Raw genomic sequence first — 22,339 nt, forward strand, 5'->3', positions numbered from 1 at the left:
TCAAGTCCGTTGCCCGACGCTGTTGTTTTTGTGGGTGGTCGTCTGCACCTCACTGCCACTCAGGTTGCAGGGAGGCGTTTCCAAAAGGTTTCGGCGTTTACACGAAGCCGGGCAGGGCGGCGTTTTCATCCAATATGCGGTTTCGATTTCAATATACCGACCCAGGGCCGGACTGGGACACTTTTTCAGGCCAGCAGTCAGTAATTTAACAGGCCACCCCTGCCTTGCCCACACACGCAAGTTGACACCTACATGCATGGGCATGCGTGCCCATGTATGTAGGTGTGCCCACACATGCACACGTGCATGCGCGCACGCACAGACACACCCGCGCACACACAATACTGTATATGTTTTTGGCTGATTGAAAACAAATATGCACTCCGATATAAGCATAATAGTCAATTTGGCAATAACAAATTTCATCAAAGAATGTCAAAAACATGTTTTTTTTCAAATGTTTCATAGTCATAGCCTATTTAATCCTAAACCACTGACACATACTGTCTGTTTTTTATCTGTCAGTTGCGCTGAGGCTGAGCTAGAACTAGGCTGAACGTCTGAAGCACCAGAACTGATAATATCTCCACCTTTGCATAGGAAACATAGAAAAGTAAATTTCAATATTGACTTTTGCAATGGCCAGTCACAAAGTTTATTAGTAAACCAGAATGTGCATGGAAGAAAGCATAACAAATGACTCTTTAGCTAGCAAAGCCAACTAGAAACCAACCTAACAATTAATCTACAGAGGGACAGCCTTATCACACATGGCAGTGGCACATACTGTATGCACACTACATATGCAAACTGGCATGCATGGGTGGGCATGCTGCGGACACGCACGCACGCACGGGAGCTAGTGTAATTTGTAAGGTTGGAATATACAGTAACTTTACTGCTGTATTTGCAATAGCAGTAAGAGAATAAAGGTTTTATATAATAAGTACTGCCAAGTTTAGAGCTATACATAAATAGTCATGTCATGTAGAATATCAACTGCCTCAGCGGCACACCATTAAGCCAGGGAATACTAATGAACCCCAACCTACAGTAAATCCAAGGTTGAAATGCACAAACTTTCATGTTTGGGCTAGGATTCATAACAGCAAGTCAGCAATAGACAGAAAAATTCAACCACACAATCGCTTAATAGAATAATGATTTAGTGCCAAGAAAGCTATGAGAGCCATTTATGTCAAATGGCAGTGTCTCTTGGTGTTCATATGTCTGCAATTTGCATGTTGTTGCTCTACTGTAGAAATGGTTCTGTACCTTCTGCCATTTTCTCTGCACTGGCTTCTCCTGAAGCACCAGCAGGACTAGTGTCATCACCATCACCACCAACACCTTTGAATAGCAAACATACATTAGCAACATTTGTTATTTTGTTAACTTGCTTGCAGACGTATCTTTTTTGTTAAGGGCACCATGGCTGGGAGGCGGCCTGAATAAGCTTGTGAGTTTTCAGCATTTGGCCGCATCATTCTGTTGGTTAAGCGCGCATGGCTGTTTCACAGAATTTTGCGTTTATGGACTGCAGGATTGTTCATTATTTCAGCGTCGTCTCTTCCTACAATCCTCTGCCTCATGGTCCGGTTCACTCCTGGGCTGTCCAGAGCTTTGGGGGCCTCTGAGTGGCTGCCATGGCGATGGGAGGGAAGGTGGGGAGGGGAAGGAGGAGAGGGTCAAAACTGGAACCCTTGGAGAAGCAGGATCTGGAGACACTGGGAAAACTAGGAACACTTCAAACACTAGGAATATGCTGAGCACCAGTGATTTACAAAACTTGTCACACATTTATGATTTATTTCACTTTATTACAGACGTGGACATTCAGACTCATTCATTGTCCAACACAAGGCCACGCCCCCTCCACTCCAGCACAGTGGTCAGGGATTAGTCATGGAAGCCAGAAGAAGAAAAGAAGACTTGATTTCCAGGGCCTGACTGACATTGATTGACAGAAGTTCCGTGAAGCTGCAGAGACAAGAGCCACGCCTGCACCAGCTGAGACCAGTCTGGACCAGTGGAGACCAGTCTGGACCAGTGGAGGCCAGTCTGGACCAGCGGGGGCCAGTCAGTTTAAACACCCCTAATGATGTTTGAAGGACTGAAACCAGAACCTTCAAGCATGAGTTCCAGTTCCAGCCAGAATGATGATTTCCATCCAACAGCTGGTCCAGTTTTATCAAAGTATTTGATGGGGAAAAATGTCTTGTGATGCTTCATCGTCTCTCTGAGCTCAGGACGGACGAAACTGCACAGAGAACATTCATGGTGAGAAATGGTCCCTGCTGCATTCCAGGAGAGTGGAGGTCCGGGACCGAGACGACATCCGTGTCCAAAAGAGCGGACCTGGACCTGGACCAGGACCAGGACCAGGACCCCACCCGTCCCAGCAGTCACTGCTCCACCAGCAGGGGTCAGTGCTGCGCCAGCAGGGCGCTGCGGTTGGCCTTCATCTTCTCCAGCCGCTTGGTCAGATGTCCGTTGGAGGCCTCCAACTCCACCACCCGGTCCAGAGCCACTCGGAGCTACAGGGGAACCAGAAGAGACTCCTGATGAGGTCCAGCAGGGAGCTGAAGCTGCTGCAGCCGTCCAACACCTCACCTCTCTCTGCAGCTTCCTCTTCTCCACCTTTAGCTCGTCCTCCGTCCGCTCGGCGATTTCTGACGCCAACCTGTAGCGTGTCACCTGACCCTCGAGTCGGATCACCTGAACATCAGACAGGAAGTGGCTCCATCACAACCAGCAACATGCATGGCGTCTGTCTGACAAGGAGGGGGAGGACTCACGTTCTGCTCCATCGAGGTCACTTCCTGTTCACACTTGACCAGCTTGAACTTGAGCTCGCTGCTCTGCCTGTTGGCATCCCCTGGTGGACGCAAATGGAAACACAGTCAGGGCCAGACCACAGAGTCGCACAACCACATTGTTGAGACTCACGCTGGAGCTCCAGCAGATGAGACTGCATCCCGTTCTCCAGGGTGCCCCCCTCTGGATGCTGGACGCCGTCAACCGTATCCCTCTGAGCCAGCTGAGCCCTCAGCAGTCTCACCTGCACACAGGTGGTCAATTGACCAGGTGGTCAGGTGACTAGGTGGTCAGGTGACCAGGTTCCTGCAGATCCACCCAGAAGAACCGTGAGAGCTCACCTCGTCTTGGAGACCCTCCCGCTCCTCAAAGAGCTTCTGCAGCCGAGACTCTGAAACACATCACACATACAACCACAGAACAGACACACAATCACACCACAGACACCCACAGGTGGACATCAGGTGATTCTTCAGTCCATTTCAGAGGGACCTTCTGGGGCTTCTTCAGGTCTGCAGGTCTGGTCGCCCAGGTGGGGGAGCCTCACCTAGAGTGTGCGTTCTGCTGTGGTGAGACGCCTCTTCAGTCAATCCGGGGTCAGAACTGGTGGCCCCATCCTCCTGGCCGCTTACTGTCTCCCCACTGATTGACAGGCTGGGGGCAGCGGCCACGCCGTGTTCCTGAGGCAGAAAGCAGTAGCCAATCAGACCCAATGCAGCCGGAGCTGGCAAGAAGTTCACGGTGTGGATGACGGCCACAGCGCCGCCCGGTGGAGGAAGTGGGGTCACGACTTCCTGTCAGTACCTTTAACAGGCCGAGGAGCCTCAGAACCTCAACCCTCAGCCGATCACGATCGATCCAAACAATCTCAGACACCTCGCTGTGTTTCTCTAACGCCTGATAGGGGGCGGAGCAGGGGGAAGGACAAGCGGTGGAGCCAGAGGTGGGGCCGATAGGAGGAGGAGTCAGGAGGAGTTAGAAGGAAGAGACAGAGTGACGAGTTAGTGACAATTCCTGACCCTCGGGAGTTAGTTTAGGATGCTAGCTGCTAGTCTGAGTGGCACATTAGCGGGAAGATTGACACATCAAGACTAGTAGAGTCTGGATGATATAATCTCACTACTAGAGTCTGGATAATATAAAGTGACTACCACAGAGTCTGGATAACATAATATGATTATCTGGCTGTACCCAGGGTGACTGTCAGAGTTCAGGATTGTTATAATCTGGTGCCACCGACTCCAAGGATTACTCTTATCTGTCTGCCACTGACCGCCATCTTCTTGTCTTTCCACTGCAGGACCTCCTGCAGGTCAGACACCTCCTGACATTGAGTGCTGCTCTTCAGTCGCAGGTCAGACACCTCCTGAGGAGGCAGCGGTCAGGATGAAGAGACAAAGGTGAGGAAGAGGGTTAGTGGAAAGAGATTAACAGTCAGATTAACTGTTCAGTGGAGCAGAAAATGGCAGGAAGAGAGAAGAGTTGATCACTGATGAATCGGTGGATTAGAGTGTAATGTGAGCTAATCCCAGTCTGGAGCTGGAGGAGGTGGTGGAGGAGGACGGACCTTCATCAGCTCCTCAGCGTGTCTCAGGGTCTCCTGGGCCTCTTCCAACTGCAGCTGGAGGAGACGCTGCTTCTGCCGCTCGCGCTCACACTCCTGAAAGACACCAAAGGTCAGGTCAGGTCCTCCTGCAGGGGCCACCCTGACCTGGCCCGCCTCACCTTGTCGAGCTCGTCACGGTGGCGCCGCGTCTCCCACAGAAGCTCCTCTAGGTCACTCAATTCGTCCTTCAGCGCCTCCACCTGGTACATCAGGGTGGACTTGTTGTTGTGCAGCTGAGCGTTGGAGACCATCGCCCTGCGGTACCTTTCCTCTGCCTCCAGCAGGGCCTCCTGGAACACCAGCACCAGCTCATCATCACCATCATCATCATCATAATCAGCTTCATCATCAACATCATCATCTTTACCACCGCCAACAACAACAAAGGCACTTTTTGTGCTCTGACATTGTGGCCTTGAGACCGACCTTCATGTCTCTGATGGAGGCCTCCGTCTCCATGGAGAAGGACGTGTCACAGCTTCCTCTGCGAGACGAGGCTCCACCCAGCGAGGCCAACGTGGCAGCCGACAGGGTGGAGGCCGTCCTGGAGCCCTGAGGAGGACGAGGAGGCAGTGCCACTTGCTGGTGATTTTATCTCAACACCGTCCTAACGTGAGAAGGCAACGAGACTCACCTTGTCCAGGAGGTCCCTGTCTGCCCTGTCCTCCACCTGCACAGACAGACAGACAGACACACACAATCACTGATCACAATCATTGATAACCCACTATCGACGGAGCGTGTCGTTGCAGTGTGGCTAGCAGGTGGAGCCAGACTCGGCTGTGATGGGATGGAAGCAGAGACACAGACAGCCAGAGGGTGGCACTCACCACTGGGCTGGCCCGAGCTGAACTGGCCCTGGAGGAGGCCCGAGAACCTGAACCCAGGAGAGCACTGTAGTCCGAGGGCTGGAGGAGCAGAGAGACCAGAGGAACATCAGAGGAACATCACTTCCTGTGCGCAGAGTGCAGACAGGAAGTGATGTTAGAGTGTAGCGTGCACAGACAGGAAGTGATGTCATTGGCCGGTTTGAGTGGTGACAGACAGGAAGGGTTGGAGCAGCGACTGCTTCTGATTGGTTGACTCTCTCACTTACCCTAAAGCTTCCTCGGCTGCCCACCGACATCTTCTCCTCGTCATCAGACACCTGCAACAACAGGACACACCCACTGAGAGCACATCCATGCTCACAGTGATGTCACCTGCTAGTGGGCAGAGCCTATCCCACAGAGTTATCTAGCATCCAGGTGTGATGAAGGTTACTGAGGAAGCAGGAAGTGGAGAGGAGGCGGGTACAGACCGAGGCCAGGTGTCTCCGAGAGTGACGAGAGTAGTGTTCACTGTCCTCCTGGAGCACCACCGTAGAAGAAGAGGAGGAAGGGGAGGTGGAGAAAGAGTAGGAGGAGAAGGAGGAATAGGGGCAGGAGGAGGACGAGGAAGAGAATAGAGTTAAACAACTTCAGCTGCAGGAGAAGCTCCTGATAGACACCATCCAGGTAGTAGACACCTCCGTCGCACTGACTGAGGCCACACCCCCCAGGGGTCATGTCACATTGGAGGAACAAACACACAAACAAACACACAAACAAACACAAAAGTCAAACAAACAAGCAAATTAGGCAAAACAGCAACAGCAGTGAGTCAAACACATGCAGGAGGGATTATGTTGGATTAGGCAGTAGGGCTGCACAATATATCGCAAATTTATCGTTATCGCGATAACATGTGCGATAGACATATCATAAAAACTGCGATAAGTAGCATGGTCACCATGCGCTACATGTAAAGAAATTTGGCCAATCAGATTGAGCCTTACTGTGTTATGCAGGCCTTGCGAGGAAAATGTGGGCGAAGAGGAATTGGAGCACGATACAACACCGGCGTAGTTCGTACTGGTCTTCAATTTAAAGGGTTTCCTCACCGAACAGCTGCAGATGTGCTTTGCCACCGTCAGCGGATTTGTCAGAAATTCACAAACGTATACAACGTACTACTGGCAATTTTTAAAGTCGCAGGCCACATCCACAACAGCAAATTTGCGTTAAGCTGGACTTCTTTTCACCCGAATGAAAAACTCAGCAAAATATCTATCAGCTGTATACATCTGTGAGCTGAAAACATATAGCTTCGTCATAGCACTGTGTTGTTGCAAACCCTTTTTAGAGGACACAAATGAACATAAAAGGTTTGCGTACTGCCTTCGCAAGCTCATAAAAGTGCCAGGCGTTGAAGGAGCTCATGCCAACGCGGTGGGTAAAGGGGGAGGGGGGAGGTCCCATGCACTTTAGTTAGTCGGACTAAGCCAATAACTCAGTTTTCTTGTGTGTCAAACACACACACAACAAAAATCCCTGGGCAGTTTCTTTTAGAATGCCCCTGCCCCAGTCCCTTCTTCATCTTCTGTACATTGCAACTGGCACAAATTGTGAAAACTGAACTCAACAGCTTTCACAGTTTAAGGCTTAAAATGTAATTTATTATTAACTTATTTTACTTACTTAATTTTTATTTCAACAATACAGCTAATGGGCGATGTTACTGATATCCTTTTCTTTAAGTAGTATGAATGTTTTATATTAAAATGGTCTGTTTAAGTGATCAGGAAATTGTGTTGCTGTGCACCTAAGTTGGTTCAGTGTCAATATAGCAGCTGCTGCCAGGTGCAGTTCTTTCAATAAAAACATCTTGTTGGAAAGGAAACATTGGATATAGTTTTTTTCAGTGTCTGCATAGGCTACTCATTGCCTGGAGTCTATGTTACCAGCAAATCCAAAGCAGAAAGACATGAACACTGTGCACTTTGTATTTGCTTATTTATCGCTGGTCATATCGTTATCGCAACATACAACAGCATTATCACATATTGCATGTTTTCCTAATATCGTGCAGCCCTATTAGGCAGCCTGCTGATCCAGCAGTGAGTCTGTCTGAGCATGTGTAGCACAGACACACAACAAGACAACAAGACAACAGCTGCAGGCACATGGAACCTTCTGCTGTGGAGGCAACAGTCTCAGACTGTGTGGTGGCCAGCAGGGGGAGCTCTACTACCATCACACTAGGACCCCCAAATCTGATGCAGGCTGGTTCTAACCTCAGCGCCCCCTGCTGGTAACCAACACCCTGGAGCCACCAACACTGCTCACACAACAGCCTGACAACAGTCGTACCATCCACTGCTCAATGTGGCTCCACTGGGTGTCCAGGGGGGAGCACCTCTGTGGAGAGGACACAGTTATGAAAGGAAATGGGACAAGAAGTCAGGAGTCAGGACAGGAATCAGGACAGAAAGTCAGGACAGGAGGTCAGGAATCAGGACAGGAAGTCAAGAATTGGGACAGGAAGTCAAGACAGGAAGTCAGTAAGTAGGGACAGGAAGTCGGGACAGGAAGTCAGGGCAGGAAGTCAGGGCAGGAAGTCGGGACAAGAAGTCGGGACAAGAAGTCGGGACAAGAAGTCAGGAATCAGGACAGGAAGCCAGGAAGTCAGGACAGGAAGCCAGGGAGTCAAAAGCGGAAGTGTGGGCCAGGACAAAGGTGTCCAGTGAGTGTGTAGAGGTCAGTGGTACCTTGTTACTGAGAAACATCTGCAGCAGCAGTAGAGAGAGAGAAAGAGAGAGAGAGACAGAGAGAGTGAAAGAGTGTGAGTGAGAGAGAAATTGAGAGAGAGAGAAGTACTGAGAGGTTAGCAGCAGCAGCAGCAGCAGGTCTCAGGTCTGATCTTTACCACTGACTCCTAAAGCTGCTGCTGACTCACTGAACACCCATGAGACTCAGTCTGGACTCGCCAGCAGACTCTGCCCCCTCACACCCACTGATGGAGCGACCAATCAGACCAGGCTCACCTCCCTCTGCTGCCGCTCCAGCTCCTTCATCCTGATGTCCCGGGCCTCGGCCCTCGCCGCCCGCTTGGCCGCCAGTCGGGCCTCCGCCTGTCGGCCAATCAGATAACAACACCATCCATTAGTTACTGATGATGATCGGTCCATCAATACGAAACAATGACCACATTGATTCTTAATCACTGACTTCTGTCTGGCTCTGTTTATTAAATCTCACACACACACACACACACACACACACACACACACACACACACACACACACACACACACACACAAGCATCTTTGCTCTTTCATCAAACGCAAACACCAACAGTCAACACACGCCTGGTACACACATTACACATCTGTTAAGCACCAGTTACACACCAGTAAAACACCTTGTACAGACCATCGTACACTCCGGGTACACACCAGTAAAACACCTTGTACAGACCATCGTACACTCCGGGTACACACTAGTAAAACACCTTGTACAGACCATCGTACACTACGGGTACACAGCAGTAAAACACCTTGTACACACGTGAAAATTTAAGCATCAATGCGTCATGTTATTGTTAATGTTGTTATGACCACCTGGCTCATGGCAGATCACAACAAAGGGGAGACGACACAGTTTCACCAATTCAGAGTATTTATTTATTTTAAAAAAAAACAACAACAACAACAAAACAACTAAAATACAAAGAAACCTAAGCATCAGTGTAAGTGTCAATTTAGTGTGTAATGTGATATGGACTGTTGCATGAAAATGTGCAAACTAAAAAAAATTAACTAAAGCAAGCGACTGGCAGTCATCATAGCAGGCCAGGAGGGGGAGAGAGAGAGACTGGAGGTCCTGGAATCTTCTCCCTAAATACTCTCCCAGGCAATCAGGCCCAACCATGTGCACCTGGGCGGGACCTGACCTGGAAAGCAAAAATGGGCAAGGCACCAGGGAAATAGCGCCTCACCCACCACACAGGAGAAGGACACCTGTCCCCAGGAACACATATAAATAACAATGTAAATCGCTGCAATGAAAAAATAACTGCTCTGAATGCTTCATCTCTAGTTTCTGTTTTTTATACTCTACTCTTAGCTATGTGCCTCATAATTATGAGTTATTGTTCTCGACTTGGCTTCTTGCACCTGCAACGGCCTGGTATTTCCTGGTATCTGTTGGTATCGTAGCTACGGGAGCCGAGAGCAAGGTTGTTGCAGCCTGTGCCTGGGACTGCTTGGAGTTTGTTATCTTGTTATCTTGCTTCTTGACTTCTATCTTGACTGTCTTTGTCTTCTCGCACTTGCATTTTTGCTGCTTTACTGTCACTGTGTGTGTGCCTCAGAGCTCGGAAAATAAATGCTTCTCAGACTCGGATTCTAGTTCAACGTCTTATTTTTTACACAACAGATAAAATCACACTCTTTCCGCTAAATGCTCATTTGTACCTGCAGTGCTGTACTGCGCCCTGAGGGTGGTGTTACTCGCTGTTTACATCTTGCAAAAAAGTTTAGGAATATTTTATAGAAAATAAAGCAGTGAAACCAGCAAACTCTGTGAAGCTCACCTTGCATTCCATGGTAGCACTACAACGATAAGCGAACAATTTAAACGCCAACACCCCGGAGCCACTGTACCATCACGCACCACAGTGAGGAGTTCACAAATAATGTTGAGGATGGATATTTCGTAGATATTTTTTTGAAATACATGCTTATTTCTAGGCGACACGGTGGCGCAGTGGTTAGCGCTGCCGCCTCACAGTGAGAAGGTCGTGGGTCCGATTCCGGGGCCCGGACCTGGGACCTTTCTGTGTGGAGTTTGCATGTTCTCCCTGTGTCTGCGTGGGTTCTCTACGGGTTCTCCGGCTTCCTCCCACACTCCAAAAACATGCATTGAGGAACATTCTAAATTGTCCGTAGGTGTGCATGTGAGTGTGAATGGTTGTTTGTCTCTATGTGGCCCTGCGATGAACTGGCCACTTGTCCAGGGTGTCACCCTGCCTTCGCCCTAAGACAGCTGGGATAGGCTCCAGCAGACCCCCCTGACCCTGAATTGGAATAAGCGAATAGAAGATGAATGAATGAATGCTTATTTCTTAATTAATCATCAGCCTATGACACAAGTACATAATAATTTTTTTGCACATCAGAAAATCAGGGAACAAACTTGCTTAGCAAACAATATGCGTACTTTACGGCAGTAATTAGTGAATTACGGACCCTGTCAATACTAGCATCAAAAACTGAATTGTATCACTCTTTCACTCATCACTTATCAACTGCCCTAAACTTATCAACTTTAGGGCATATTTCGATATTTAAGTTGTAAGAAGTCTGTTGAAGGTATTTGACTGCGATAAACATAGCATATAACCTTTAAATCGAATTACCTATCTATGATATTTTTCATTGAAAAATATACCAACTATGTCACAGATAAATGCTTTGTGTGTCTGTTACTGACCACCTATAAAGCTCTTCTTGGCCTGGCTCTTCCTACCCCTCTGACCTCCTCTGCCACGGCACCCCCTCTAGGGCGCTACGGTCTGCGGATCTGCTGTTCCTGGTGGTACCTCGGTCAAGGCAAAAGACCAGGGGGGATAGAGCTTTTTCTGTAGCAGCCCCAAGATTGTGGAATGCCCTCCCCTTCCACATCCGGGCAGCCCAGAACCTCAGGGCTTTCAAGTTCCTCCTTAAAACTCACCTCTTTTCCCTTTTTTGATTGTGCTTAGTTTTGACCCTGCTTATTTGTCTTTTTTTTCCCATTCATTTATCTTTAATTATCCCATGTTTCTTGCTGTTTGCACTTTTATCCTGTCAATTTTGTCTCATGTATATGTACTTGTTTTTACCTGTGAAGCACTTTAGTTCAGCCCAGCTGTTCGTAAATGTGCTATATAAATAAAGGTGACTTGACGCAACATTATTTTGATATTTTTGCTTAAAAACGTATGCTGTCAGAGTACAACAGTATAACACAGGTGTAAAGATTCAAGCAAGTTACGATAAACAGAAGTCCAAAATAAGTGGTGAAAATAAAGAAGATAATTGTGATTAATCGACTGATCAAAAAAATAATGATAGATTCGTTGAAAACAAAAATAATTGTTAATTGCAGACCTATTAGACACCAGGTACACACCAGTAACATACCTGTTACACACCAATTTCACACCAGGTACACACCTGTCCAAGTGCAGTCTAAATCAAAGTCTTGAGAATAACACTCCCCGTCTACTCATCCCAGTCACTTCCTGTGTTTCCATGTGTCTTACAGAGGAATGTGGACGTCCAACGGTCTGTCTGTCTGTCTGTCTGTCTGTCTGTCTGCATGTGCGTAGCTCCGCCCTAATCACATGACCACCAGAATGCCACCGGGTTGGTTGAGCCGCCACTTCCTGTTTTTGAACAAAGCGGCGAGCAGATCTGTGTCAGACAGATTAGTCAGGGATTAACACTCATTCCCAGTAGGTCACCAGTAAAAGGGGTCGGCCCCAATCCCCCCAGGTCCCCTCACCACCACCACCATCACAACCACAACTCCCATAGTTCAACAGGGCAGCTCCCCAACGCACCAGAGATGACAAGAAGAAACCAAATCAAGTCAGGTGACTTCCAATCCTGGAACCATCCCCCTCCATCATCTGCTTCCCTACCCCCTGCCATCCTTCCTCCTCAGCAAGAACCACAGAAAAAGTACAGTAACACCTCATTCAGCAAAGCCACATTCCAGCCTTGGTATGTAGAACAAGACACACACATACACACACAAATGCTGCTGACAGACAACACTACAAGAAGTCAGCAGGGACACTCTTCCAGCAGCCAGTGGATTCAAAGCAGATCGATCAGTTTGATCAGACAGAGCAGCAGGACGGGAAGCGACTAAGTGAGAGCATCCCGCCCCCAACACACACACACACACACACACACACACACACACACACACACACACACACACACACACGGTAATGACATCTGAGTCATTAATCAGCTGATCTGGAACGTGTGACAAATGAAATTACATTTCAAATATCAACACGGGCCGCTCACGTTGTGTGTGGCGTCATCAACATTGTGGCCCAGTCATAAAAGCAGCGCAGATCAATAATAAAATCAATAACAACAAAACAGCCCGCTGCGAAAAGCCGCACTATGACGTCACCGCCGCCTGCACCAGCAGCCTCACCTCGCGCACGACCTGGTTGAGGGCGTCGTCCTCGGCCGTCAGCCGCTCTCGGTCCGCAGTTCTCCGGCGGCCCGGACCGTGGGAGCCCATGGCGGCCGGCTGACCTGCGGAGCGCGTCCCGCCGCCTCCAGGCACCGAAACTAGCGGGTTGCCCTGGAAACACCGCCGCAGCTCGGGCCTGTAGCAGGTGGAACCGCCGGAAGTCCTCGGCGTGACGCTGCTGCTGCTGCTGCTGCCGTGACACAAAAAAGCCGATGCACCTCCCGCTCCTCCCACACACAATCACTGCCTGCACACGACTAGCGCTAATCCGCCCGCAGGCGGCGCGAGCATTGTGCGTCAGACAGCCCGAGTCCCACGGCCCCGTGATGAGCTGCAGGTGCGCAGGAAGTGAATGCACCACGGCCGTACGAGGAGTAGAAGAAGGAGGTTGAGAGGAGGGAAGGTGAGGGGGGTAGAAGGAGGAGGACGAGGAGGAGGAAGAGGTGTTCACCTTCAGGTGAAAATTGATTAAACTGTTTATAACCGAAGAAGCGGGGTTTTTTTTGTTTTTTTTGTTTTTTTTTAATGAGCGCGGAGCGTCACGTGACGATCAGCTGATCGGAGCATCAGCTTCAATCACAGTCCCGTTGCCACGGCAGCAGCGCGGTGGGTCACGTGTTCGGCCGGTGTGGGCGTGGCCGAGGTTGCTTTCTTAAGAGTCCAGCAGACACTTGCAGTGTTTGGAGCCCTTTATTGGTCAGTATTGATCTCAGAGAGTCAGTCAAACTGATTACATATTGATCGATAGTTTAGCGTGTCTGGAAACATCACAACACTTCAGCTGTTAGCATCACAATGTTTCATTAGACAGAAATATTTAAATTATTGTTGATTTATTTCTGACTTCCTGGAATCATCCAGTCAATAAGCAATAACTGCCCTGATCTCACAAAGCTTCCATTTTATTCTCTGTATTCTAATATTAACCAATATTACTACTAATATTACTATTAACCAATATTACTACTAATATTACTAACCCAGGCAGGCTTTAGGTCGACTTCCTTTCAGTGTGCCAGCGGCATCAATACTTGATTGTGTTAGTTTTGTTTCAGCCAGCTAAGGTTACAGGGTGAGAGGTCATGGGGTCAGAAGTCATCAGGATCCTTCCTTCCTTCCTGTGGGCTGAGTCAGAATCAGAAGGCACTGTTGCTCTTCCACGGAGCCCCGTTGGCGTTTTCTGCAGAGGAGCGCAGAGTCAGAACAGCACAACAACAACATTGCTGCTAAGCAGTCACTCGCAGACACCCCAACCACCACCACACACACACACACACACTGTCTCTGTGGGCGGGGCCAGGGGACTGTGGAGAAGGGGGCAGGGCCTGCTTGTGGCTCCGCCCCTCCTCAAGCAGGATGTTGAAGCATGCTGTGTCTCAATTTAGGTTCTGCACCCTTGAGACCGAGTGTCCTCCGTCTGAAGGAAGCGTTCTTCGAGTACCCAGCCTAGAAGGACGGACGAAACCCCGCCTCCCTGGTCACCACCTGGGACGGTCTAGCCTTCGGCGTATTTCCTTGTTTTGTCACCGCCGTTCCCTCCGGCTGGCCAACCCCGGAAGTGACGTTTTTATAGTATCGAGCTAACCGTTGGTTCGCCATCTAACGATGCCGTTGGGTGATCAAATAAATAAAATCCTACGTTAAAAACTGGATACTTTATGTGAAACTTCAATATTTAGATCTATATGTCGTGTCTTAACCAGTACATGCCGCTAATTTCAGCTGACTTCCCAGAATCCCACGATGCTTTGCAGCAGCACGCAAAGCATCATGGGATACATAAGTATGCGAAGGATAGTAGCGGTGCATCCTTGGAATCGGCTAAAACGAGTGCGTATCTCCGAGTACGCATTTTGAGCGTCCGAAGCACCCTCGGGAATTGGGACAAGCCTTTGCGCAGTGTGATGATGCAACTTCCTTTCAAAATGCGCACTTCAAGGACGCAGAACCTGAATTGAGACACAGCAGCAGTGTGTTTTCAGCAGCACACGCCCACTGTCACTTACTGGCTGAGTCGGTCTTCTTCCTCTGAGAAGAGCCCACCCCCTGCTGAAGTAACAGCAGACAGTCAGACCAATCAGACGGTTTAAGCCGGTCCGGACTAGTTCTACTTAGACTCACCTTCTTCTTGCCGGCGGCGTTCAGGGCGGCAATCTTACTCTCGATGTCGGACACCTGCAGGGGGCAGACAGGTTAGCAGCAGGCAGGCCAGGGGCTGGGACCTCTACGTCTGTAGTCTGACGCTCTGAGCAGGAAATGAGCTTCAGTAGTTTTTAATTTAGTATGGTTATAGTTTGTGCTTCTTGACCTCTCAGTGTTACATAGAAATTAAAGTCACTGTGACTGATGAGCTGACAGGACGTCACACCTGTGGCCACTTCCTGTCACAGGCCCCACCACCAAACCAGCCACTTGGCCTAATCACAGCCAACGATATGAGCGTGGTCACCATTTGGGCATGTCTACACTTGACTTGGTCATAAGAGGGCTTTTGGAGTTTAACCCTGCCCCTCACATGTTGACACGCCCACTGTCCCGCCACCCATTTTGGTCTCCAGTGACCAAGACTTGACCTGCTATTGGTGGACTCGCTTTTCTTGGAAAGTCCACTGAAGTCGTGGAGAAATTTTTCATTCCTATTGTGAGACAAACATCTCTCCCGTTCTTCAGTACAGGTGAGACAGGTGAGGCAGACAGGAAAGGTGAGACAGGTGATTTCTGAGGTGAGACAGGTGATGGCAGGTGAGGTGGGACAGGTGAGACAGTAGATTCCTGAGGTGAGACAGGTTAGGACAGGTAAGGCCCTGTTTGCACTTGGTCATTTCATGCGTTTTTCATATTCCGATTGACAAAAAACACATGAAGTAACCAAGTGCAAACAGTCCAAATCCGTTTTGTCATCCGAATTCCAAAACCACCTCGGGAGGTAGTTTTGGTAGTCGCATCGCATAAAAACGCATTCGTCACGGACGTGTGAACAGAATGCGAGCTCAGTCCACTTTAACGACCGCCTACTCCACTCACCTCTCCCGTGTACGTACTTGGTCGGCGCCCTACCTCCCTGTGTAGTCATTATGAAGTTACAAACAAGAAGCGAAAATTTTTGTTAGACTTGTTTATTACGATTCTAAGAAATTTCACTCCAGATTAGCGTATTTTGTCAGCGGAGCAGCGGTCGCAGTTTCCCACATATGAGATTAAATGTGCGACGTTGCATCCGAAAATTTGCCAGCCACTGTTGATCCGAAAATAAAGTCGTCACCACTCTGTCCCAACAGTCGTTACTCCTCGTTCCGATCCATACGAGCTGCAGTAGAATTAAAACCAGTGACTTGATATAGTCCGCAATCAGGAAGTTGATTCTTATTCGCTGTCATGTAAAACTTGTCGTGGTTTTGCGCTTTACTGCCGTCAGTCGTTAAAAACGGAAATGACGCAAGTTGCAATTGCATAGGTTCGGCAGGGGGGGGTGTAATGCGATCACAAATGGCACGCTCAAGACGCATGTTAATGCTACGTGCGAACAGATGCTTCGAGATCCGTTCTCATGATCCAATCCCCCAAAACAGTTACACGTGACCAAGTGAAAACAGGGTCTAAGACAGGTGAGGTAAGACAGGTGAGAACAGGTGAGACAGGAGAGTCCTGAGGTGAGACAGGTGAGGACAGGTGAAACAAGAGATTCCTGAGGTAAGACAGGTGGGTTGAGACAGGTGAGGACAACTGAGACAGGTGGGACAGGAGAGACAAGAGATTCCTGAGGTGAGATTCCTGAGGTGAGACAGGAAAGGTGAGACAGTAGATTCCAGAGGTGAGGTGAGACAGGTGAGGACAGGTGACACAAGAGATTCCTGAGGTAAGACAGTTGAGTTGTGACAGGTGGGACAGGAGATTCCTGAGGTCAAACAGGTGAGGACAGGTGAGATAAGTGAGACGGGTGATTCTGAATTGAAACGGGCACCTCGCTCTCCGCGCTCTGCACCCTGGTGGCGGTCCGGGCCACCACGTCTTCCAGCTCCGATAGCTCAGAGTCGGTGGTTCCTCCGAAGCGGGTCTTAGCATTCTGCTCCAGGCGCCGCAGCTTGGACTCCAGCTCGAAGGACTGGCCGGCTGCCACGTACACCTGGGCAGGTAGGGCACACCTGAGAGCTCTGATTGGTCCCCGGACTGGCTGGAGGCAGAGCCGGGACAGAGCAGCACACACACACACACACACACACACACACCCACACACACACACACACACACACACACACACACACAAACTGCTTCATCCAGCCAATAGCCTCTGATCGTCCCTGATGTGACTCCGCCTACCCATCAAACCAGGGTAAGCCCCACCCACCCATGATGTCACCACTGTGAGACCTCCATCAGGCTGGATGAATCATCTGGTTGTGCATCCACTCAGCACTGTTCCTCACACAGCGGGGAGGGGGAAAGGGGAGGAGCTGTCGGGGGGGGTGGGGGGGGCGTGGTGGTGGGAGGGGTGGGGGGGTTGAAGCCAGCCACTAGGGGGTAGTGTAGCTGCAGACAGACAGGTGTGAGCACTGGAAGTTGAAGCTTACATTTTCCTCCAGTTCCCTGAACGCATCGTCAGCCTGCTTAACGTCAGCAGCTGCCGAGTGCGGCCTGTCAGCCGGTTCTGATAGGCCGAACTCGACCATTGCCTTTTCTGTGGCATTAATGGTCCTCAGCACCTCAGTGGTGAGGTCACAAAGGGCGGCAGCAGTCGATTTCTGAAAGCCATGTAGAGGGACAGAGGTTAGCAGGAGGAAACCAGGTCTGAGCAGCTGGAGGCCTGGACCCTTTGTTGCTGCTGCTGCTGTTGCTATATCTGCTGCTGCTGCTCCTGTTCCTGCTGCTGCTGCTGCTGCTGCTGCTGCTGCTGCTGCTGTTACTGCTGCTGCTATATCTGCTGCTGCTGCTCCTGTTCCTGCTGCTGCTGCTGCTGCTGCTGCTGCTGCTGCTGCTATATCTGCTGCTGCTGGTGCTGCTGCTCCTGTTGCTGCTGCTGCCATAACTGTTGCTGCTGCCATAACTGTTGCTGCTACTGCTGTTACTGCTGCTGCTCCGCTGACTCAAACTGACTCAATGGAAACAAGCATCTTCCTGTCTGAGAGCAACAGAAGAAGAGTCTGGGCCGCCAGCTGCTAAGCTCCGCCCCCTGCACAAGGTGACGGAGGTCAACGACAGCAGGACAGTCGGTTAGTGAGCAGGGCGTCATGCAGTCAAGGGGACGTAGCTAGCTCGGTGAACTGGGTCAACTCGACCATCGCAGTGATCGTGGCTAACTGGACTCCCCACTCTACCAACTGGTTGGTATCTGGAGGTCAGGAGGTGAAAGTTCAGGGTCAAAGGTGGAGGTCAAGGAGTTCCCGGGTCAGTTGTGGAGGTTCTTGGGTCTCCTACCTTCTGGGCCTGAGTTGGCATCTCGTCGCTGGAGGAGCTCAGCTCTTTGTCCTTTAGGGCGTCCAGGGTGGTGGCCACGCCCCCCTTGGCGGGCGCCGCTCCCCTAGAGGAGCCCCTGCCCCGAGCCTCATCTTCCGAGGACACGGCCTTGTCACTGAGGTTCCCGGCCAGCTCGCTCAGCTTCCTCCTCAGCTTCTCCTCCTCATTGTGGCCCAATGGGCTCTGCACACACACAGACAATCAGGAAGACCTCCTGAGGCTGGACCTGGTGAGGGATAGATGGGGGGCAGTTGGTAGGGCCTGGTGGGCTGGTGGTGGGTGGACCTACCTCATCCGGGCCCATCTTCTCCTCCAGGCGGCTGAGCAGGTTCTCAATGGCAAACATCCTCTTGTTGAGCTCATTCATCTGTCCAGAAGGCAGAAAATGATCAGCGGAGGCTCCTCCTCAACTCAGGAACCCTCCACCTCCATTCAGGTTCTCACCGGTGGCGCCTGGCCAAGGTTCTCCTGGGACGAGGCCCTGCTGTTGCGGCGGCGGTGTGCAGGGGGGGGTTGCTGGTACATTGGGGGATAGCGGGGGAAGTCTTCCTCGTCCGAGGTGTCCACGTACTGCTGACGAGCCACTGAGGAGCTGATCTTGGACAGTGAGCGGGTCCGGACCATCCTGCTGTCCCCATAGTCATCTGACACACACATGCACACACACACTGAAGACTTCTGCTGCTCCTGCAGGAGCTGCACTTGTCATACTGGCCACTACGGGATGTCACCGGCTCTCATGGCGTAGCGGTCCAGGCTCCTCCTGCGGTTGGCTCGCTGCTGCTGCTGGTAGGCCTCGTACTCCAGCTCCTGTCTGCAGGCTCGCTCCTCCTGCAGCTGCTGCTGTGGACCACAGAGGGCAGCAGACAGCTGAGCTTAGGAGGAACCCCAGGATCACAGAGAGAACCTGCTGTGAAGCTGGCAGGCATGGCTGTACCTGCACCGACTGGCGGCGAGAGTGAGGGAAGTACTCCTCAGGGTCAAAGTCCAGAGGGTGGACAGACAGCAGCCGCTTATTCTTCCTCATCTAGAAGAAACCAAAGCAGTGAGAAGGTCCTGAGGAGGAGTGAGACGGTTCAGAGGAGTGAGAAGGTCCTGAGGAGGAGTGAGATGGTTCAGAAGAGTGAGAAGGTCCTGAAGAGGAGTGAGATGGTTCAGAGGCGTGAGAAGGTTCAGAGAAGTGAGAATGTTCAGAGGGGTGAAAAGGTCCTGAGGAGAAGTAAGATGGTTCTGAGGAATGAGAAGGTTCAGAGGAGTGAGATGGTTCTGAGGAATGAGAAGGTTCAGAGGAGTGAGATGGTTCAGAGGAGTGAGAAGGTCCTGAGGAGTGAGAAGGTCCTGGGGACAGGTGAGATGGTTCTGAGGAGTGAGAAGGTCCTGAGAGGTCAGAGGTCACCTACCGCCTTGTATCGCTGGCCATCAGCCTCCCCGGGGTCATCCTCTAGCCCGTTGTACACATCTGCAGGCAACACAAACACAGTGAGTGGTGTTTGGTCTAAAGCACCAGCAGCGGGTGACCAATCAATAGAGGGCCAGAGCTGACTCACGGCTGCGGACGTCTGGCATGCTCTGAGTATCGTCGTCACGGCTGCCTGCAAGCAGAATATGGGTGGTCAGGGCCGGTGTTGGCGAACTAGGGAGCCAGTTCCCATCATGCACCTGGGCCTCACTCACCGTCCCCGTTCAGCCTCTTGTACAGCGACCTCATGACCTTGGCGCTGCCGAAGCGCTTGAAGCGGTTCCTCACGTTGTCGTGGTACCAGCCGGCCGTGCCAATCTTCACCACCCTGCAGGGGGCAACGACAGCCAAACACAGCTCAGGAGGGAGCAGCCAATCACAGCTCAGGAGGGAGCAGGGGGCCGCGACAGCCAATCACAGCTCAGAGAACTTGCCGGTCTCACACAAGAAACCAACAGATTTTGCCACAACGTGTCGTTACTTAATGGATCTAGCCCTGCTCAGTGGGCCATCACCAGGGGCTGTGTCCAATCAGACAGCCGGGGTAATGTGACCAGCAGAGTCAGCGGGGACGGGGCTCTCAGATCACAGCCTCTCTAACTCCCTAATAATCAGCTGTCATGCAGGCAGTGCAGTACCCTGGCCAGTCCAGCAAAAGGGGTTAATGAGTTATAATGTGGGCAGGGCAGTACCCTGGAGTGTCCACTAGATGGGGTTAATGAGTTTTTAGTTTAGTGAGTTTAGTGAGTTTATTTTGGTCGTTTTTCAATATTGTACATGCATTATACATTAAACAAAACAATAATTGTAATAATATACATCGAATGAAAAGGTGTGGGCTGAAGCCTTTGCTTATTTTGCCAACCCTTCTAACGTTAATAAGAAGAAGTTTAAGAAGAATTTTAAATGCAAGCAGGACTGTTTTTATGCATTAAACTGCACTGCAGGACTGGCCAGCAGGAGGGCTTATAGAGAGCTGTGAAACGGGCAGGACAGCAGTACAGAGGCAAGGCCAATGCGGGGGCTGGGGTAGGGGGGCTAATAATGAGTTGTAACGTGTGCAGGGCAGCAGTATCGTGGCGTGGGCAGCAGGGGGCAGGGCTGCACTGACCTGGTCATGCGGCAGTTGTCACACACCCAGCCGTGCTCCTTTTTGTTGTAGCGGCTGCACGCCTTGCAGGAGAACATACTGCAGTCCAGGCACTGGCGCTTGCTGTTGACCAGGAACTTGAAGGGCTGCAGGCAGCAGATGCACAGCGAGTTGGACAGCTGCTCCTGGGAGCCCAGCAGCTCCCGCTTAGAGCCCTCCTTCTCAATCCTGGTCTTCAGGTCGCTGCAGGAGGAGGAGGAGACACAGTCACACGCATGCGCCCAGGCTGGTTACACGACTGCTGGCTGACTGACTGACTGACAGCTGTGAAGGAGCTGCTGGTTCTGCTTCTCCACCACAGCAGCTCTTTGTTCTGCCACACCTCCACTTCCTGTCGCCCTCAGACCACTTCCTGCTTCTCTCACACCACTTCCTGCTCCCTTCAGACAACTTCCTGTTTCCTTCAGAGCACTTCCTGCCTCCCTCAGACCACTTCCTGCTCCCTGCTAACTTCCCGGCTGTGTCTCAATTCAGGTTCTGCGCCCTTGAAGTGCGCATTTTGGAAGGAAGTTGCGTCATAGCACTGCGCGAAGGCTTGTCCCAATTCCTGAGGGTGCTTAGGACGCTGAAAATGCACCCTCGGAAATACGCACTCGTTTTAGCCGATTCCAAGGATACACCGCTACTATCCTTCGCACACTTGGGTATCCCATGATGCTTTGCGTGCTGCTGCAAAGCATTGTGGGATCCTGGGAAGTCAGCTGAAATTAGCGGCATGTACTGGTTAAGACACGACATATAGATCTAAATATTGAAGTTTCACATAAAGTATCCAGTTTTTAACGTAGGATTTTATTTATTTGATCATCCAACGGCATCGTTAGATGGCGAACCAATGGTTAGCTTGATACTATAAAAACGTCACTTCCAGGGTTGGCCAGCCAGAGGGAACGGCGGTGACGAAACGAGGAAACACGCCGAAGGCTAGACCGTCCGGGTGGTTACCGGGGAGGCGGGGTTTGGTCCGTCCTTCTAGGCTGGGAAGTCTAAGAACGCTTCCTTCAGATGGAGGACACTCGGTCTCAAGGGTGCAGAACCTGAATTGAGACACAGCATTCCTTTCTCTCAGACTTCCTCCTAGAAATGACTGCTGCCCCCATTGAACCTCAGTCAGTATCTAGTGGTTGGCCCACTCAGTCAAGGTCATGACAGGTCAAGGTCAACAGGTTGTGTCCAGTGGTGGAGCGTCTGGACTTCTATAATCTAGTCTGGTTTTGTTGTGATGTTGTATAGTTGTGTTGAGATGTTGTGTTGTGATGTGATGTCGTGATGTTGTGCTGATGTTCTCCCTCCTCTCCACACCACGCGGCTGCTCTGCCCCAGGGGCTGCGAGGAGTTTCTGGGAACACGGAGTCTTTGTAAGGAGCTGCCGACCGTGTGACCAGGACGTGATGGAGGAGAACAACTGGCGTCTGTGAGCCATCAGAGGACGTTCCTGGAAGTCACATGGTCACATGGTCAGGAAGCAGGAAGAGAGCTGGGACACCTGGATAGGTGAGATGCCTGAGCTCAGAGTTGGAGGGGCCTCATGATTAGGGGGTGTGGCCAGGTGGTAAGTGGGAGGAGAACAGACAGTCTGTCAGTCAGCAACAGCCAGTCAGTAACAGTCGGTCAGTAAAAATAACAGAAGTTCCGTAACAGCCAGTAACGGTTGTTCAGTAACAGCTTTTCAGTACGAGTCAGTAACCACTTTTCAGTAAGAGTCTGTAACAGTTGGTTAGTAACAGTTGTTCAGTAGCAGCCAGTCAGTAACAGTCAGTCAGTAACAGTGGTTCAGTAACAGTTATTCAGTAGCA

The 22,339-nt window shown here is 50.7% G+C and overlaps 2 protein-coding genes across 7 annotated transcripts in view; both read right to left on the bottom strand.

Annotated features, from left to right (window-relative positions):
• Nucleotides 1-1,799: 1,799 nt before the first annotated feature.
• On the bottom strand, nt 1,800-12,789 carry lrrfip1b (leucine rich repeat (in FLII) interacting protein 1b). Of its 6 annotated transcripts, XM_076041906.1 has the most exons (18): nt 12,442-12,789; nt 8,268-8,354; nt 7,594-7,641; nt 5,724-5,771; nt 5,520-5,570; nt 5,254-5,331; nt 5,058-5,093; nt 4,850-4,975; nt 4,543-4,713; nt 4,385-4,477; nt 4,091-4,183; nt 3,622-3,714; nt 3,365-3,497; nt 3,159-3,208; nt 2,950-3,061; nt 2,799-2,878; nt 2,614-2,718; nt 1,800-2,537 (listed from the first exon to the last, which is right to left on the bottom strand). In XM_076041906.1, the coding sequence occupies exons 1-18, from the start codon at nt 12,529-12,531 to the stop codon at nt 2,427-2,429; spliced, it is 1,605 nt and encodes a 534-aa protein (XP_075898021.1). In that variant the 5' UTR covers nt 12,532-12,789; the 3' UTR covers nt 1,800-2,426. The 6 variants fall into 6 exon arrangements, with proteins under 6 accessions (XP_075898021.1, XP_075898030.1, XP_075898038.1 ...); XM_076041915.1 differs by lacking the exon at nt 7,594-7,641; XM_076041923.1 differs by lacking the exon at nt 5,724-5,771.
• A 365-nt stretch (nt 12,790-13,154) lies between these two features.
• mlpha (melanophilin a) overlaps nt 13,155-22,339 on the bottom strand; it is a 9,346-nt gene continuing 161 nt past the window's right edge. Inside the window, exons 2-14 of the mRNA XM_076042048.1 lie at nt 20,505-20,726; nt 19,609-19,721; nt 19,482-19,526; nt 19,335-19,393; nt 18,872-18,961; nt 18,666-18,774; nt 18,379-18,578; nt 18,161-18,301; nt 17,896-18,117; nt 16,445-16,606; nt 14,605-14,658; nt 14,490-14,532; nt 13,155-13,663 (exon numbers count right to left, since the gene is read on the bottom strand). Coding sequence (XP_075898163.1) covers nt 13,620-13,663; nt 14,490-14,532; nt 14,605-14,658; nt 16,445-16,606; nt 17,896-18,117; nt 18,161-18,301; nt 18,379-18,578; nt 18,666-18,774; nt 18,872-18,961; nt 19,335-19,393; nt 19,482-19,526; nt 19,609-19,721; nt 20,505-20,726 — 1,504 coding nt within the window. The 3' untranslated portion in view covers nt 13,155-13,619. The remainder of the gene's footprint in view (nt 13,664-14,489; nt 14,533-14,604; nt 14,659-16,444; nt 16,607-17,895; nt 18,118-18,160; nt 18,302-18,378; nt 18,579-18,665; nt 18,775-18,871; nt 18,962-19,334; nt 19,394-19,481; nt 19,527-19,608; nt 19,722-20,504; nt 20,727-22,339) is intronic.

Source organism: Nelusetta ayraudi, unplaced genomic scaffold (assembly GCF_046127955.1).
Source record: "Nelusetta ayraudi isolate G7.1 ecotype Tasmania unplaced genomic scaffold, CSIRO-AGI_Nayr_v1 ptg000004l, whole genome shotgun sequence".
Taxonomy (NCBI): Eukaryota; Metazoa; Chordata; class Actinopteri; order Tetraodontiformes; family Monacanthidae; genus Nelusetta; species Nelusetta ayraudi.